This window comes from Rana temporaria, chromosome 7, assembly GCF_905171775.1.
Source record: "Rana temporaria chromosome 7, aRanTem1.1, whole genome shotgun sequence".
NCBI lineage: Eukaryota > Metazoa > Chordata > Amphibia > Anura > Ranidae > Rana > Rana temporaria.
Window position 1 is genome coordinate 187,211,102 of NC_053495.1, and position 14,959 is coordinate 187,226,060.

Genomic DNA, 14,959 nt, shown 5'->3' on the forward strand with positions numbered 1-14,959 from the left:
ATTACTAATAAGACAAAAACTTATACTAAAAATGCCATATAACTATCCCCTATTTTGTAGAAGCTATAACTTTTGCACTAACCAAAAATATGTAGAAGAATACCTATCGACCTAAACTGAGAAAGAAATTTGTTTATTTATATATTTTTTGGGGATATTTATTATAGCAAAAAGTAAAAATATTGTGTTTTTTTTTTTCAAAATTGTTGCTCTTTTTTTGTTTATAAACGCAAAAAAAAACTGTAGAGGTGATCAAATACCACCAAAAGAAAGCTCTATTTGTGGGGAAAAAGGGACATCAATTTCGTGTGGGTGTAACATTGCATGACCGCGCAATTGTCATTTAAAGTGACGCAGTGCCGAATCGCAAAAAGTGCTCTGGTCAGGAAGGGGGTAAATTCTTCGGGGGCTGAAGTGGTTAAATGCGCATCTACTGATGTGTGTTGTTAAAGACAGTGAGATGCCATTATGTATGGTGTGCATGGGGTGTGTGTATGTTATGTGCCCTTGTGTTGAGTCTGCGTTAATCTGTGCAGATTGCTACAGCTTATCAGACAAGGTAAGAATGAATGCCTTGTACACACGATCGGAATTTCCGTTGAAAAAAAGTCAGACAGACTTTTTTCATTGGATATTCCGACCGTGTGTATGCCCCATCGGAGTTTTTCCATCGGAAATTCCAACGAACTTAGAAAGAGAACATGTTCTCTTTCTTTACGACGAAAAAAAATTCCGTTCGTCTGTATGGAACTCCGACAGAGAAAAAAAACACGCATGCTCAGAATCAAGTCGACGCATGCTCGGAAGCTTTGAACTTCCTTTTTCTCGGCTCATCGTAGTGTTGGACGTCACCGCGTTTTGGACGGTCGGAACTTGGTGTGACATTGGCAGGTCTTACTGAATCTGGCTAACGTTAGGCAGGCGTAGCGCATCTCATATACGCTACGCCGCCGTAAGTTAGAGAGGCAAGTGCTGTATTCACAAAGCACTTGCGTCCTAAGTTATGGCGGCGTAGCGTAAATGGGCCGGCGTAAGCCCGCCTAATTCAAATTGTGTTGAGGTGGGCGTGTTTTATGTAAATAAACCATGACCCCACGTAAATGACGTTTTGAACGAACGGCGCATGCGCCGTCCGTGGACGTATCCCAGTGCGCATGCGTCGGATAGAATGCCTAAGATACGTCGAACACTGCCTACGATGTGAACGTAACTTACGCACAGCCCTATTCTCATACGACTTACGCAAACAACGTAAAAAGATACGCTTGTTCCGACGTCCATACTTTGCATGGGCTGCGCCACCTAGAGACCAGCTTTATCTTTACGCCGGCGTATGTCTTCCGTAAACGGCGTAACTAATTGCGACGGGCGTACGTACGTTCGTGAATCAGCGTATCTCGCTGATTTACGCATTGAATGAATGAAAAAAAAAAAAAAAAAAAAAAAACTTATATAGCGCGGCACATGCAAACTGAATCGCCTCTGGGCGCTTGCGCATTCTAAGCGTAAATCAGCGTACAAGCCCCTAGCGGCCGGCGTAAATAGTCAGCTAAGATATGACGGCGCCCGCAGTCGTATCTTAGCTATCTCAATTTGAGAATACACCCTAAAGTGAAGTCCCGCTGATCGGAACCCTCCCCCCCTCCGGTGTCACATTTACAGGTATTTGCACCCACTTCCGGCCCGGCATTCACGGGCAAAAGACGGGCATTTCGTCACATCCCGTGCGACTCGCTCATGCGCCGTAGGGAACTGGGCAGTGAAGCCGGAGCGCTTCACTTCCTGGTTCCCTCAGCGTGGATGGAGGGGGGAGCAGCAGGGTGATGAGCGATCGCTCGTCCTCTGCTGCGGACGCCGCTGGACTCCAGGACAGGTAAGTGTCCTAATATTAAAAGTCAGCAGCTGCAGTATTTGTAGCTGCTGGGTTTTAATATATTTTTTTGAGCGAACATCCGCTTTAAATGTACGATGGCGTAGATTCAGAGTTACGACGGCGTATCTACTGATACGCCGGCGTAACTCTCTCTGAATCTAGCTAACAGTGTGTATGCAAGACAGCTTGAAAGGAATTCCGTCAGAAATATCCGTCAGAGTTTATCCCAACAGAAATTCCGATCGTGTATGCGGGGCATAAGCCTATAACAAAATGTGAACTTTCTGTCTTGCAGGACAGGCAGAATACCAGCAGGTGGCAGCACATAAGATCAGGCATTCCAACCAAAACCCTACAAGCCAAAATACTTTCCATGTGTGCAAGATGTGATGAATTTGGACAAATATTTGTAAATCATTGCGTTTTAGCCATCTCACAGCTTACACAAAACTCCCTCTTCACAAATACCAACAAGAGAACATAAGGAAATAATTTAACCCGCAATTTCACTGGCTGCCAGGCCACAGCTTTGGAGTAGAAGGCATCTGGGCTCAGGTAGCGTCACGGCAGCCATGTTATTGAAGCCAACCACTAAATATCCGGGGTTCATCAGTCTGTGGTTACGTTTTGGGTGAATACTTGGAAGAGGTGGAGGCTGAGCTTGTGTAGATTTCCAAAAATCAGCGCAGCAAAAAAAAAACGTTCCATAAACTCCGCTTGACATTTTGGTTCTCGGATCGCTTGAGAAGCTCAAAGTTCAAGTTTGATTTGTGAAACAATCCCGAGAGATGTGTTTTGTTGGGCTGAACGCCAGCTGCAACCCAGTAAAACCGTCTTCGCCACAGGCCGTGAAATCAAGGCATTCTCAATGAAAAGAAATTGAATTTCCCCAAGTCTTCTACTTTCCATTAGGTTTTTACCGTTGCAAAGCAATGGCATTTCAGCTCTGAAACCTCAAGATTGTTTGAAAACCGCATTTTAATAATGCATATACAAGCAAAACATTTCCCAGAGCCCCCAGGCAACAAAGATCGCCGGCAGGAGAGGCTGACGGTAATACAGAAAGGGGGGATTATAGCGACCTTTGCATTTTATTACACGGAGATGAAAGGGGACTCACCCAACTCGATGTCTCTTATGCCCATGTAGCTCTCTAGAAGGTCATCCACTTTCTTAATCGCCTTTTCTTCGAAAGCAGTAGGCTATGAAGGAACAAGTAGAGAAATTATATATTAAAGCGGATGTGCCACTAAACAAATATATTAAAAGCCAGCAGCTACAAATACTGCAGCTGCTGACTTTTAATATAAGGACACTTACCTGTCCTGGAGTCCAGCGGTGATCGCAGCAGATGACGAGCCGATCGCTCGTCACCCTGCTGCTCCCCCCTCCATCCACGGTGAGGGAACCAGGAAGTGAAGCGCTCCGGCTTCACTGCCCGGTTCCCTACGGCGCATGCGCGAGTCGCGCTGCGCCCGCCGATTGGCTCCCGCTGTGTGCTGGGAGCCGAGTGTTCCCAGCATACAACGGGGGATGGACGGGAAACGAGGAAAAAACCCGTCTTTTGCCCGTATCGTAGGGCCGGAAGTGGGTGCAGATACCTGTCTGTAGACAGGTATCTGCACCCCCCTCCCCCCTGAAAGGTGTCAAATGTGACACCGGAGGGGGGGAGGGTTCCGATCAGCGGGACTCCACTTTAGAGTGGAGATCCGCTTTAAAATATACATGACATAAACAATGCATAAAAAGCAGTTAGAAGAGTGGCTTATTAGGAGTCAAGAAATCACCACTGAAGCATTTCATTTAAATCACAGCATAATGGGCGCGCGTGTGCCCACGATCGTGTCATGGAGCGGCAGAACGGGGAGATGCCTATGTAAACAAGGCATTTGCCTGTCCTACCTAGTGACAGGACAGAGATCTACTGCTCCCTGTCATCGTGAGCAATGATCTCTGTCATGTGCTAGTGAGACCCCCCCCCCCCCCCACAGTTAGAATCACTCCCTAGGACACACTTAACCCCTTGATCGCCTCCTAGTGTTTAACTCCTTCCCTGTCAGTGTCATTTACACAGTAATCAGTGCATTTTTATAGCACTGATCGCTGTATGAATGTCAATGGTCCCAAAATAGCATCAAAAGTGTCCAGGGTGTCCGCCATAATGTTGTAGTCACGATAAAAATCGCAGATCGCCGCCATAACTAGTAAAACAAATAATAATAATAAAAATGCCATAAAAATATCCCCTATTTGTAGACGTATAACTTTTGCGTAAACCAATCAATAAACGCTTATTGCGATTTTTCTTACCAAAAATATGTAGAAAGATACGTATCGGCCTAAACTGAGGAAAAAAATGTTTTTTCATATATATTTCATATATTTATTATAGCAAAAAGTAAAAAATATTGCTTTTTTTTTTCAAAATTGTCGCTCTATTTTTGTTTATAGTGAAAAAAATAGAAAAAAGCAGAGGTGATCAAATACCACCAAAAGAAAGCTCACTTTGTGGAAAAAAAAAAGGACATACATTTTCGTTTGGGTGCAACGTTGAACGACCACGCAATTGTCAGTTAAAGCGATGCAGTGCTGAATCGGAAAAAAAGTGGCCCGGTCATTTGGCAGCCAAATCCTCTGGCGCTGAAGTGGTTAAATGTCATTCTTTTCAAGTATGGCTGGAATTAAATGTTAGATCATTTCCCTGGTTTAAAAACATAATGACTTACCATTTCTTCCACGGTAGCTGGTCCTTTAGATCGTAACCGTAATGTTTCTCTTCCACTGGAAATTTTACCATCTGTTGTCTTTCCACCTCTTGACCTTGGCTCAATCATTTCTGAAAACATAAAAAAAAAATACTTTTTATTTTTAACTGCTAAGGCTTCTTTCACACTATGGATTGTATGTCCGTTTTATAATATCCGTATTACACCTATTAACGGACGTTTATTAACGGATTTAATAACGGATAAATATTTTACCATTCTTCCTTTATTGAAAACGGATAATGTTTATCCGTATATATCCGTATACATCCGTTATATCATTCCTTTCTAACGTCCGTTAATAAAAACCATTTCACCCTTTCTTGAAGTCCAGCTCCAGAAGTCTTTACTGAGCATGCTCAGTAAAATTAACGTCCGTTAACATAACGGACATTTACGGAGACATTTACTAACGTCCGTGCGCCATAGACTTCAATGTTAAAATATAACGGACGTTAATATATCTGTTACTTGCAACGGACAAAAAATGGACAAAAAATAGTGCAAGAACCGTCACATATTCCGTTATAACGGACTATTACGGATCTTTACGGAACATAAAAAAATCCCATATTATTTACCTACAGTGTGAAAGAAGAAGAAGAAAAGTTACAATAGAGGAAGAGTTACTTTACCAGCATGTTAAATTTGAATGACCTATGTAAGGTAAAAAATGTTATGGCCCCTTTTGCATTACTTTTGGTACCCCCAGGGTCGTCTTTAAGGCAGGGCAAAAGGGGAAGCTGCCCTGGGCCCTGTCATTGTTGTGGGGCCCAAAGCAGCTGCCTCATACTTGCCAACTATCCCAGTTTAAATCCCTTGTCCCTTGAAGTTTTAGTCCTGTGCTGTGTCCTGATATCTCAGTGTGAAATGCTGCTACTAATGCTGCCCAGCTCTTCCCTATTGTTGTGTACAGATGACTCACCCGCAGACCCTGTGTTTACATGTAAATAACCGTCATTCGTATGTAAATAACTGGAGCATTCATATGTAAAAAGAGGCAACATTCATATGCAACTAAAGGCGGCATTCATATGTAAATAAAGGCGGCATTCATATGTATAGCATGCCCCTCTGCAGTGAAGAGCTGATGTGCTGTAACCTCTAGCAACCAATCAGTGAGCAGTATTATTGTACAGTAACCTCTAGCAACCAATCAACAAGAAATGATGTGCTGTAACCTCTAGCAACTAATCAGTGAGCCGTAATGTGTGCTGTAACCTCTAGCAACCAGTCAGTAAGTGGTAATGATATGCTGTAACCTCTGGCAACCAATCGCATTCACTGCCTGATCTGATACAGTAAACTGATTTTAAGTCTAGCTGATATTTACTGTACGTTTCAGAGCAGATGGAGAGAAAAATTGCATGGGGGGGTCCAAGAATTTTTTGCCCAGGGTCCAATCAACAATAAAGATGGCTCTAGGTACCCCTCCTTGTGAATGTCCCTGAGACTCGTTTTGTTTTAGCACAAAGAGCAAGACTTTATGGTATGTAGTGCTCAACCCTGCAAGGGACACTAGATTTGTCCCACCGTCTTCCCCCAAATAGGTGCACTGGCAGTCAGGCACACAGCAAGAGTCACATCTCTGGCTCAATAAACAGTCTAGGGGTTGCCTTTTTTGATAGGGCATGGAGCTGTGGGATACCCAAATGAACACTAGATTGAGGACTTCACTTCTCAGAGTGTCTCTACAAGTAGTAGCCCAGAAGTTGGACAGCACCGGGATACTTTCAGCAGTGTCTCAGGCCAGGCAAGCACTAGTATTAGTAGGGATCAGCAGTCACTAGGGTTCCTCTGTTCAGGTCTGTACACACAGTGTCCCTGAATACCTCCAGTATCAGGCAGACAACTCCTCAGTGAATCTTCTAGACCAGACCCCCAGTGAAATCATTCTCTTAACTCAGGAGGACTTTGCAAAATACTGCCGATGTTGAGATGGCTGCTTGGCTGCTTCTCCAGGACAAAACAGGGCAGCTTCAGACTATTTATGCTTTCTCCCAGCCATCATCTGGGCACTTTCCCCCAGGGCATTGTCTGAGACAACATTTGCTTCATCCAGTCCACTACATTTTCGAATCCTCCAGAAGGCAGGGGGAAGCAATCAAACCTGCAGCCAGTGAAACCCAGAACAGCTTAAAGCAATCACAAGCTGCTTAAATGATTCCGGGAGAGCTACAAGAATGAAATTTTACCTATAATAAAAATTTTACTTTTTGGGTGGAAGAGTCCTTTAACCAGTTAACAACTGCCCTATAGACGATATACGTCTACAAGGCGGTTGCTTAACTCTGGGAGGACGTCCATGGACGTCCTCCCAGAATCGTGCTCCCGCGTGCCCTCTGGGGCGCGCACACGGGAATGTCCGTGACCGCCGGGTCCTCACGGATCACGGTAAATTGCCGCTGATATCGCCGGTTTACCACGTGATCGCTCCGTCCAATGACGGAGCGATCACTTGTAAACAAACCGGGGTCATGTGATGACGCCGGTTCCTCCCTCCCCTCTCTGTACCGAACAGTACAGTGTGAGAGGAGAGGGGGTGGAGAGAGCGGATGCAGCACGAGTGCTGTGGGCTGGATCTGTGACACATGCAGTCACAGATCCAGCCAGCCATCCATCCCTGCTCAGCCATCCCTGCCCCATACTGTGCAATACACAATACCCATACTGTGCAATACTCTGCAATACCCCACACTACTCTGCAATACCCCACACTACTCTGCAATACCCCACACTACCCTGCAATGTTGCCTATGTTTTTTTTTATAAGTAGCAAAGTTTAGCGCCATTCCACGAGCGTGTGCAATTTTGAAGGGTGACATGTTGGGTATCTATTTACTCGGCGTAACTTCATCTTTCACATTTATGCAAAAGAATGAAGAAAAAATACAAAATTTGCTAAATTTTATAACAGAAACAAACAAAATTCTTCTTTTTTTTTTTTACAGAATTTTCAGTCTTTTTTCTCTTATAGCGCAAAAAATAAAAAACCCAGCGGTGATTAAATACCACCAAAAGAAAGCTCTATTTGTGTGAAAAAAAGGAGGAAAATTTCATTTGGGTACAGTGTTGTATGACTGAGTAATTGTCATTCAAATTGTGAGAGCACCGAAAGCTGAAAATTGGTCTGGTTATTAAGGGGGTTTACGTGCCCAGTGATCAAGTGGTTAAAATGACCCATAACTTTAATGCACAAAAATCTCCCCAAATTTTTTCCAATTTAAACATGGTAATGTGATGTCTATGATAACCGCTGACATTCATTATAGGAAAACGATGAACGAGTCAACACACCTCATACCAGTACCGCCAAATCTCTTTGTAAGCAAGGTTCAATTACCGATATATTTATCACAATTCTATTATCCTATGGTGAAGAGGGAATTGCAGCTTAATCCAGACCTTTGTGACATAGCAAGGACCTGCCAAGACGACTCAATACAGGGAACTCGAGAAGCCACTGGAACGAAGCCGACATATGCATTATTTAAAACCGTATGTACCGCTTGAGGGTGCAGAACCATTACATGGCCAATTCTTTCAAAGGCCTCCGAAGAACAGGATGTTTGAGGAAGTGGGCAAAGTGCCCTTTTCAGGCTGATTTAGGCCATATTAAAACCACCCATGGAGAGAAGAATTGTCAATACGCTGCAAAGCCAAACATAACTTTCTTGTACCTAAGGTATTCAACATTCTGGACCAATTGGTGTTCCTAATTGGAGATTGGACATAGACCTCAGATACAGATGATGCATGCTGGTCATGGGCTGCACAGTCGATGGTCCAAATTAATTCCTCTATGGTTTATTGTTTATATGTCAATTAAAAGCCCAACTCGTATTCCTTTCCCCATCCTCCTCAAGCTACCTCCCCCATCACCAGCCAATTTATACATTTTTTTTATTCCGTTATACATTTTTTTTTTATCCTGCAGTTTTCTAAAGGTCATGGGTCCAAACCCAATTGCTCCTCCAGTAGGCTCTCCTTCCACCTGGACAGCTCAGGTCTCACTTAACCACTTAAGCCCCGGACCTTTAGGCAGCTAAATGCCCAGGCCAGGTTTTGCGATTCGGCACTGCGTCGCTTTAATAGACAATTGCGCGGTCGTGCGACGTGGCTCCCAAACAAAATTGGCGTCCTTTTTCCCCCACAAATAGAGCTTTCTTTTGGTGGTATTTGATCACCTCTGCGGTTTTTATTTTTTGCGCTATAAACAAAAATAGAGCGACAATTTTGAAAAAAAATCAATATTTTTTACTTTTTGCTATAATAAATATCCCCCAAAAACATATATAAACATTTTTTTCCCTCAGTTTAGGCCCGATACGTATTCTTCTACCTATTTTTGGTAAAAAAAAAACAAAAACGCAATAGGCGTTTATCGATTGGTTTGCACAAAATGTATAGCGTTTACAAAATAGGGGATAGTTTTATTGCATTTTTATAAAAAAAAAATTTTTTACTACTAATGGCGGCGATCAGTGATTTTTTTCATGACTGCGACATTATGGCGGACACTTCGGACAATTTTGACACATTTTTGGGACCATTGTCATTTTCACAGCAAAAAATGCATTTAAATTGCATTGTTTATTGTGAAAATGACAGTTGCAGTTTGGGAGTTAACCACAGGGGGCGCTGTAGGAGTTAGTGTTCACTTAGTGTGTGTTTACAACTGTAGGGGGGTGTGGCTGTAGGACTGACGTCATCGATCGTGTCTCCCTATATAAGGGATCACTCGATCGATGCAGCGCCATAGTGAAGCACGGGGAAGCCGTGTTTACATACGGATCTCCCCGTTCTTCAGCTCCGGGGAGCGATCGCGACGGAGCGGCTATAAACGAATAGCCGCGCCGTCGTCCCGGATCGCTCCCCGCGGGAATTTGACCGCCGCATGTAGCGGGGGGGGTCCCGATCGGACCCCCCATTCGCTAGAAGGCAAGGACGTACCTGTACGCCCATTTGCCTGTACGTGCCATTCTGTGGACGTACATATACATGCGGCGGTCGGGAAGTGGTTAACCACTTCAGCCCCGGACCATTTGGCTGGCCAAAGACCAGAGCGCGGTCGTGCGACGTGGCTCCCAAACAAAATGGACATCCTTTTTTCCCCACAAATAGAGCTTTATTTTGGTGGTATTTGATCACCTCTGCGGTATTTATTTTTTGCGCTATAAACAAAAATAGAGCGTCAATTTTGAAAAAAAAACAGTGGCCCTGATTCAGATACGAGATACGACGGCGTATCTCCGGATACTCCGTCGTATCTCTGAGTGTGCGTGGTCATATCTATGCGACTGATTCAGAGAATCAGGTTACGTATAGATTTCCCTAAGATCCGACCGGTGTAAGTGTCTTACACCGTCGTATCTTAGGCTGCATATTTACGCTGGCCGCTAGGTGGCGCTTCCGTATAGTTACGCGAGGAATATGCTAATTAAGTATTTACGCCGATTCAGAAACGTACGTCCGGTCGGCGCATTTTTTTAAGTCGTTTACGTTAGGCTTTTTCCGGTGTAAAGTTACCCCCGCTATATGAGGCGTAGCTAATGTTAAGTATGGACGTCTTTCCCGTGCCGAGTTTTGAAAATTTTACGTTGTTTGCGTAAGTCGTTCGCGAATAGGGCTGGACGTCATTTACGTTCACGTCGAAACCAATACGTCCTTGCGGCGTACGTTGGAGCAATGCACACTGGGATATTCCATGGACGGCGCATGCGCCGTTCGTGAAATACGTCAAATATGTGGGGTCACAATGAATTTAAATAAAACACGCCCACATCATCATTGCTCATTGCAGAGCGGGGACCGGGAGCGGGGACATAAAACACGCCCACATCATCCACATTTGAATTAGGCAGGCTTACGCCGACACACATACGCTACGCCGCCGTAACTAAGGGCGCAAGTGGTTTCTGAATACGGAACTTGCGCCCTAATTTACGGCGGCGTAACGTATCTGAGATACGTTACGCCCGCAGATGGATAGACGAATCTATCTGAATCCGGGCCAATATTTTTTACTTTTTGCTATAATAAATATCCCCCAAAAATATATAAAATAAATTAAAAAAAATTGTCCTCAGTTTAGGCCGATACATACTCTTCTACATATTTTTGGTAAAAAAAAATAAAAAAATAAAACTCAAAAAGCGTTTATTGATTGGTTTGCGCAAAAGTTATAGGGCCAGATTCAGGTACAAATGCGGCAGCGTAACGTATAGTCTTTACGTTACACCGCCGCAAGTTTTTCTCGTAAGTGCTTGATTCACAAAGCACTTGAGTATAAACTTGCGGCGGAATAACGTAAAGACGTCCGGCGCAAGCCCGCCTAATTCAAATGGGGCGTGTACCATTTAAATTAGGCGTGCTCCCGCGCCGAACGTTCTGCGCATGCTCCGTTAGTAAATTTCCCGACATGCTTTGTGCGAAATTACGGCGCCCCGTCGTGTTTGTGAATGGCGACGTGCGTAACGTACTTACGCTGAAAAAAAAATTAAAATTTGACTCGGGAACGACGGTCATACTTTAACATGGCTGGTGTAAAGTTAAGCCATGAAAAAGATGGCTTAACTTTGCGACGGGAAAAACGTCGTAACGCACGCGAGTAGCTTCGTGGATCGCCGTAAAAGCTAATTTGCATACCCGACGCTGAAAAACGACGCGACCTCCACCCAGCGGCGGCCGAAGTATTGCAGCCTAAGATCCGAAGGCGTACGAAGCCGTAAGCCTGTTGGATCTTAGCCAAATGCCGTCGTATCTTGTTTGTGAATCACAAATAAAGATACGACGCGGCAAATTTGAAAATACGCCGGAGTATCAGCAGAAACTCCGGCGTATTTCTTCTGTGAATCTGGCCCGTAGCGTCTACAAAATAGGGGATCGTTTTATGGCATTTTTATTAATATTTTTTTTTCTACTAGTAATGACTGCGACATTATGGTGGACACATCGGACACTTTTGGCGTCATTTTGGGACTATCCACATTTACACAGCAATCAGTGCTATAGATATGCACTCATTGCTGTGTAAATGTGACTGGCAGTAAAGGGGTTAACCAGGAGGGGGTGCTAAAGGGGTTAAGTGTGTCCTAGGGATGTGCTCTAACTGTAGGGGGAATGGGCTGTGTGCGACATGACACTGATCCCGATTACAGGGAGCGGTGATCAGTGTCCTGTCACTAGGAAGAATGGGGAAATGCTTGTTTACATTAGCATTTCCCCTGTTCTTCTATAATGATATCGTGGGGTAGATTCAGGTACATTTGCCCATTTCTTACGGAGGCGCAGCGCACCGTTTTGCCGCTGCGCCTCCGTAAATTTCCTGCGCTACGCTTGATTCACGGAGCAGTAGCTCCGTAAATTGCGTGGGCGCTCCTGAAAAATGCCTTGCGTAAGAGCGCGCAATTTAAATGATCCCGTATTGGGCGTGGATCATTTAAATTAGGCGCGTTCCCGCGCCGAACGTAGTGCGCATGCTCTGTCGGGAAACTTTCCCGACGTGCATTGCGGTAAATGACGTCGCAAGGACGTCATTTGCTTCAAAGTGAACGTGAATGGCGTCCAGCGCCATTCACGATTCACTTATGCAAACGACGTAATTTTTCGAAAACGCGACGCGGGAACGACGGGTATACTTAGCATTGGCTGCCCCTTACGCAAAAACCGACGTACGCAAACGACGTAAACTGCGTACGCAGGGCGCGCGTATGGTTGTGAATCGGCGTTAGTATGCAATTTGCATACTCTACGCTGACCACTACGGGAACGCCACCTAGCGGCCTGCGTAAGAATGCAGCCTACGATATGACGGCATAAGAGCCTTATGCCAGGCATATCTTAGGCTGCAGTCGGCGTATCGAGGACCCTGAATCAGGAGCATTCGATACGCCGGCGCAAGTAAGCAATTGCGCTGCGTAACTATGGTTACGCAGACGCAATTGCTTTTTGAATCTACCCCAGTATGTACAGTGAGCCCTTGTGCGTCTACGTGTTTCGCCGTTAGAGAATTTGAGGGGTAGAGGATTTGTACTAGGAAGGGGGAGTTTTTTTTTGGGGGGGGGGGGGATTGTGCTGGGAGCATATGCCGAATAGGATTAGAGATGGGGAGAGGGGATTTCAGCAGGGGGGTAAATTTGTACTGGGGAGGGGGAATTTATGATTGAGAGGGTCTGCCTATGGGAATCATGCTCCGAAACTGTCAACCTTGCAATGCCTTGTGGGAATTGTAGTTCGGACTGCAACAGCTGGAGGGCCACCAGTTTGAGACCCCTGATGTAGAGGCTGGGGAAATCACGAGAGTCTCCACATCATTATACAACTCTTTTGGCAGGAAAAAGACAATCCTATAAACACGTCTCTAGTAAAATAATGTAATTAGCCGTTTGGCTAGAACTGCATTTTAAACGTGCCGGCAGAAATCTATTGCAAGTCACACCAACTGCCGTTGCCTTATTGCCTCCCTCTTCTCATCGTTCCTGTTGGATTTCCATCCCTGGCCCGGATTCAGAGAGCAATTGCGCCTGCGTAACCAGAGTTACACAGCGCAATTGCTTACTTGCGCCGGCGTAACGAATGCTCCTGATTCAGGAACCTCTTTACGCCGACTGCAGCCTAAGATATGCGTGGCATAAGGCTCTTATGCCCGCATATCTTAGGCTGCATTCTTGCGATGGCCGCTAGGTGGCGTTCCCGTTGTGCTCTGCGTATAGTATGCAAATTGCATACCAACGCCGATTCACAACGTTACGTGAGCCCTGCGTACGCAGTTTACGTCGTTTGCGTACGGCTGTTTTCGCGTAAGGCTGCCCCTGCTATTAGCAGGGGCAGCCAATGTTACGTATACCGTCGTTCCCGCGTCGCGAAATTTAAAATTTACGTAGTTTGCGTAAGTGAATCGTGAATGGCGCTGGACGCCATTCACGTTCACTTTGAAGCAAATGACGTCCTAGCGACGTCATTTACCGCAATGCACGTCGGGAAAGTTTCCCGACGGAGCATGCGCTCTACGCTCGGCGCGGGAACGCGCCTAATTTAAATGATTCCCGCCCCCTATGGGATCATTTAAATTGCGCGCACTTACACCGGGCATTTTGCCGGAGCGCACACGCAATTTACGGAGCTACTGCTCCGTGAATCGCGGGTAGCGCAGAAAATTTGCGGGGGCGCAGGGCAAAAACTTTGCCCTGCGCCTCCGTAAAAAAAGCGCAAAAGGTACCTGAATCTAGCCCCCTGGTCACAAGTGTCTTTATTTTCCAGCCATTTTATTGGCTGGGTGCTACGATTCATATGCATAAAAAAAACGGACGGCTTCTGTTCAGCTTATGCGTGACTTTCCACGACCTCGTTAATTGAAGCTCTATAATCGCAATATTACAAGTGGGCACAGCTGCCCTGCCATTTCCCAGAAAGAGGTCTCTGCTGCCACAAGTGCCCATCATGTTTCTCATTTTCCTGGATAGCCCAAATATTGAGAGGCAAGCATCTGCTGTCCTGGCAGTTCTAGTGAAAGAGAGCTTTCTTTTCATGGTATTTAACCACTTAAAGTGGACGCAAACCCTTAGGGCCAGATCCAGAGAGAATTACATTATCAGACATACGCTACGCTGCCGTACCTTACCTGGCGGCATTTTGAATCCTCAACGATTTTGCGCCGTAAGTTACGGCGGCGTAGTGTATTTCTGGCGGCGGAATTCAAATCGGCAATTAGGGGGTGTGATTCATTTAAATGAAGCGCGTCCCCGCGCCGAATTTACTGCGCATGCGTCGTCGTGCATTGCGCTAAATGACGTCGCTAGGACATCATTTTTTTAACTTAGACGTGAGTTACGTCCATCCCTATTCACGGACGACTTACGCAAAAAAAAAATGTTTTTCAAATTTCGACGCGGGAACGACGGCCATACTTAACATGGCAAGTCTATCTATACGCCGCAAAATACCAGCTTTAACTATACGCCGGTAAAAGCCGACTACAGACGACGTTAGAAAATGCGACGGCCGCGCGTACGTTCCGTGGATCGTCGTAAATCGCTAATTTGCATACCCGACGTGGAAAACGATGCAAACTCCACCCAGCGGGCGCCGAAGTATTGCATCTAAGATCCGAAGGCGTACGAAGCCGTACGCCTGTCCGATCTAACCCAGATGCTGTCGTATCTTGGTTTGAGGATTCAAACTAAAGATACGACGCGGGGGGGGCGTGGCCTGGAGCGGCATGTAAGCGGACGTCTTTCCTAGCAGCTCCGAGATCCCTCTGTACAATCCTGCACCATCCTGCCATCCTGCCCTTATACACCGACGGATAACCTTGCTAATC

The 14,959-nt window shown here is 45.4% G+C and overlaps 1 protein-coding gene across 1 annotated transcript in view; it reads right to left on the reverse strand.

The window, feature by feature from the left end:
* Positions 1-14,959, reverse strand: part of GIPC2 (GIPC PDZ domain containing family member 2) — a 152,805-nt gene that overhangs the window by 24,864 nt on the left and 112,982 nt on the right. Inside the window, exons 4-5 of the mRNA XM_040360646.1 lie at positions 4,600-4,709; positions 2,994-3,075 (exon numbers count right to left, since the gene is read on the reverse strand). Of these exons, the coding sequence (XP_040216580.1) occupies positions 2,994-3,075; positions 4,600-4,709 (192 nt within the window). The remainder of the gene's footprint in view (positions 1-2,993; positions 3,076-4,599; positions 4,710-14,959) is intronic.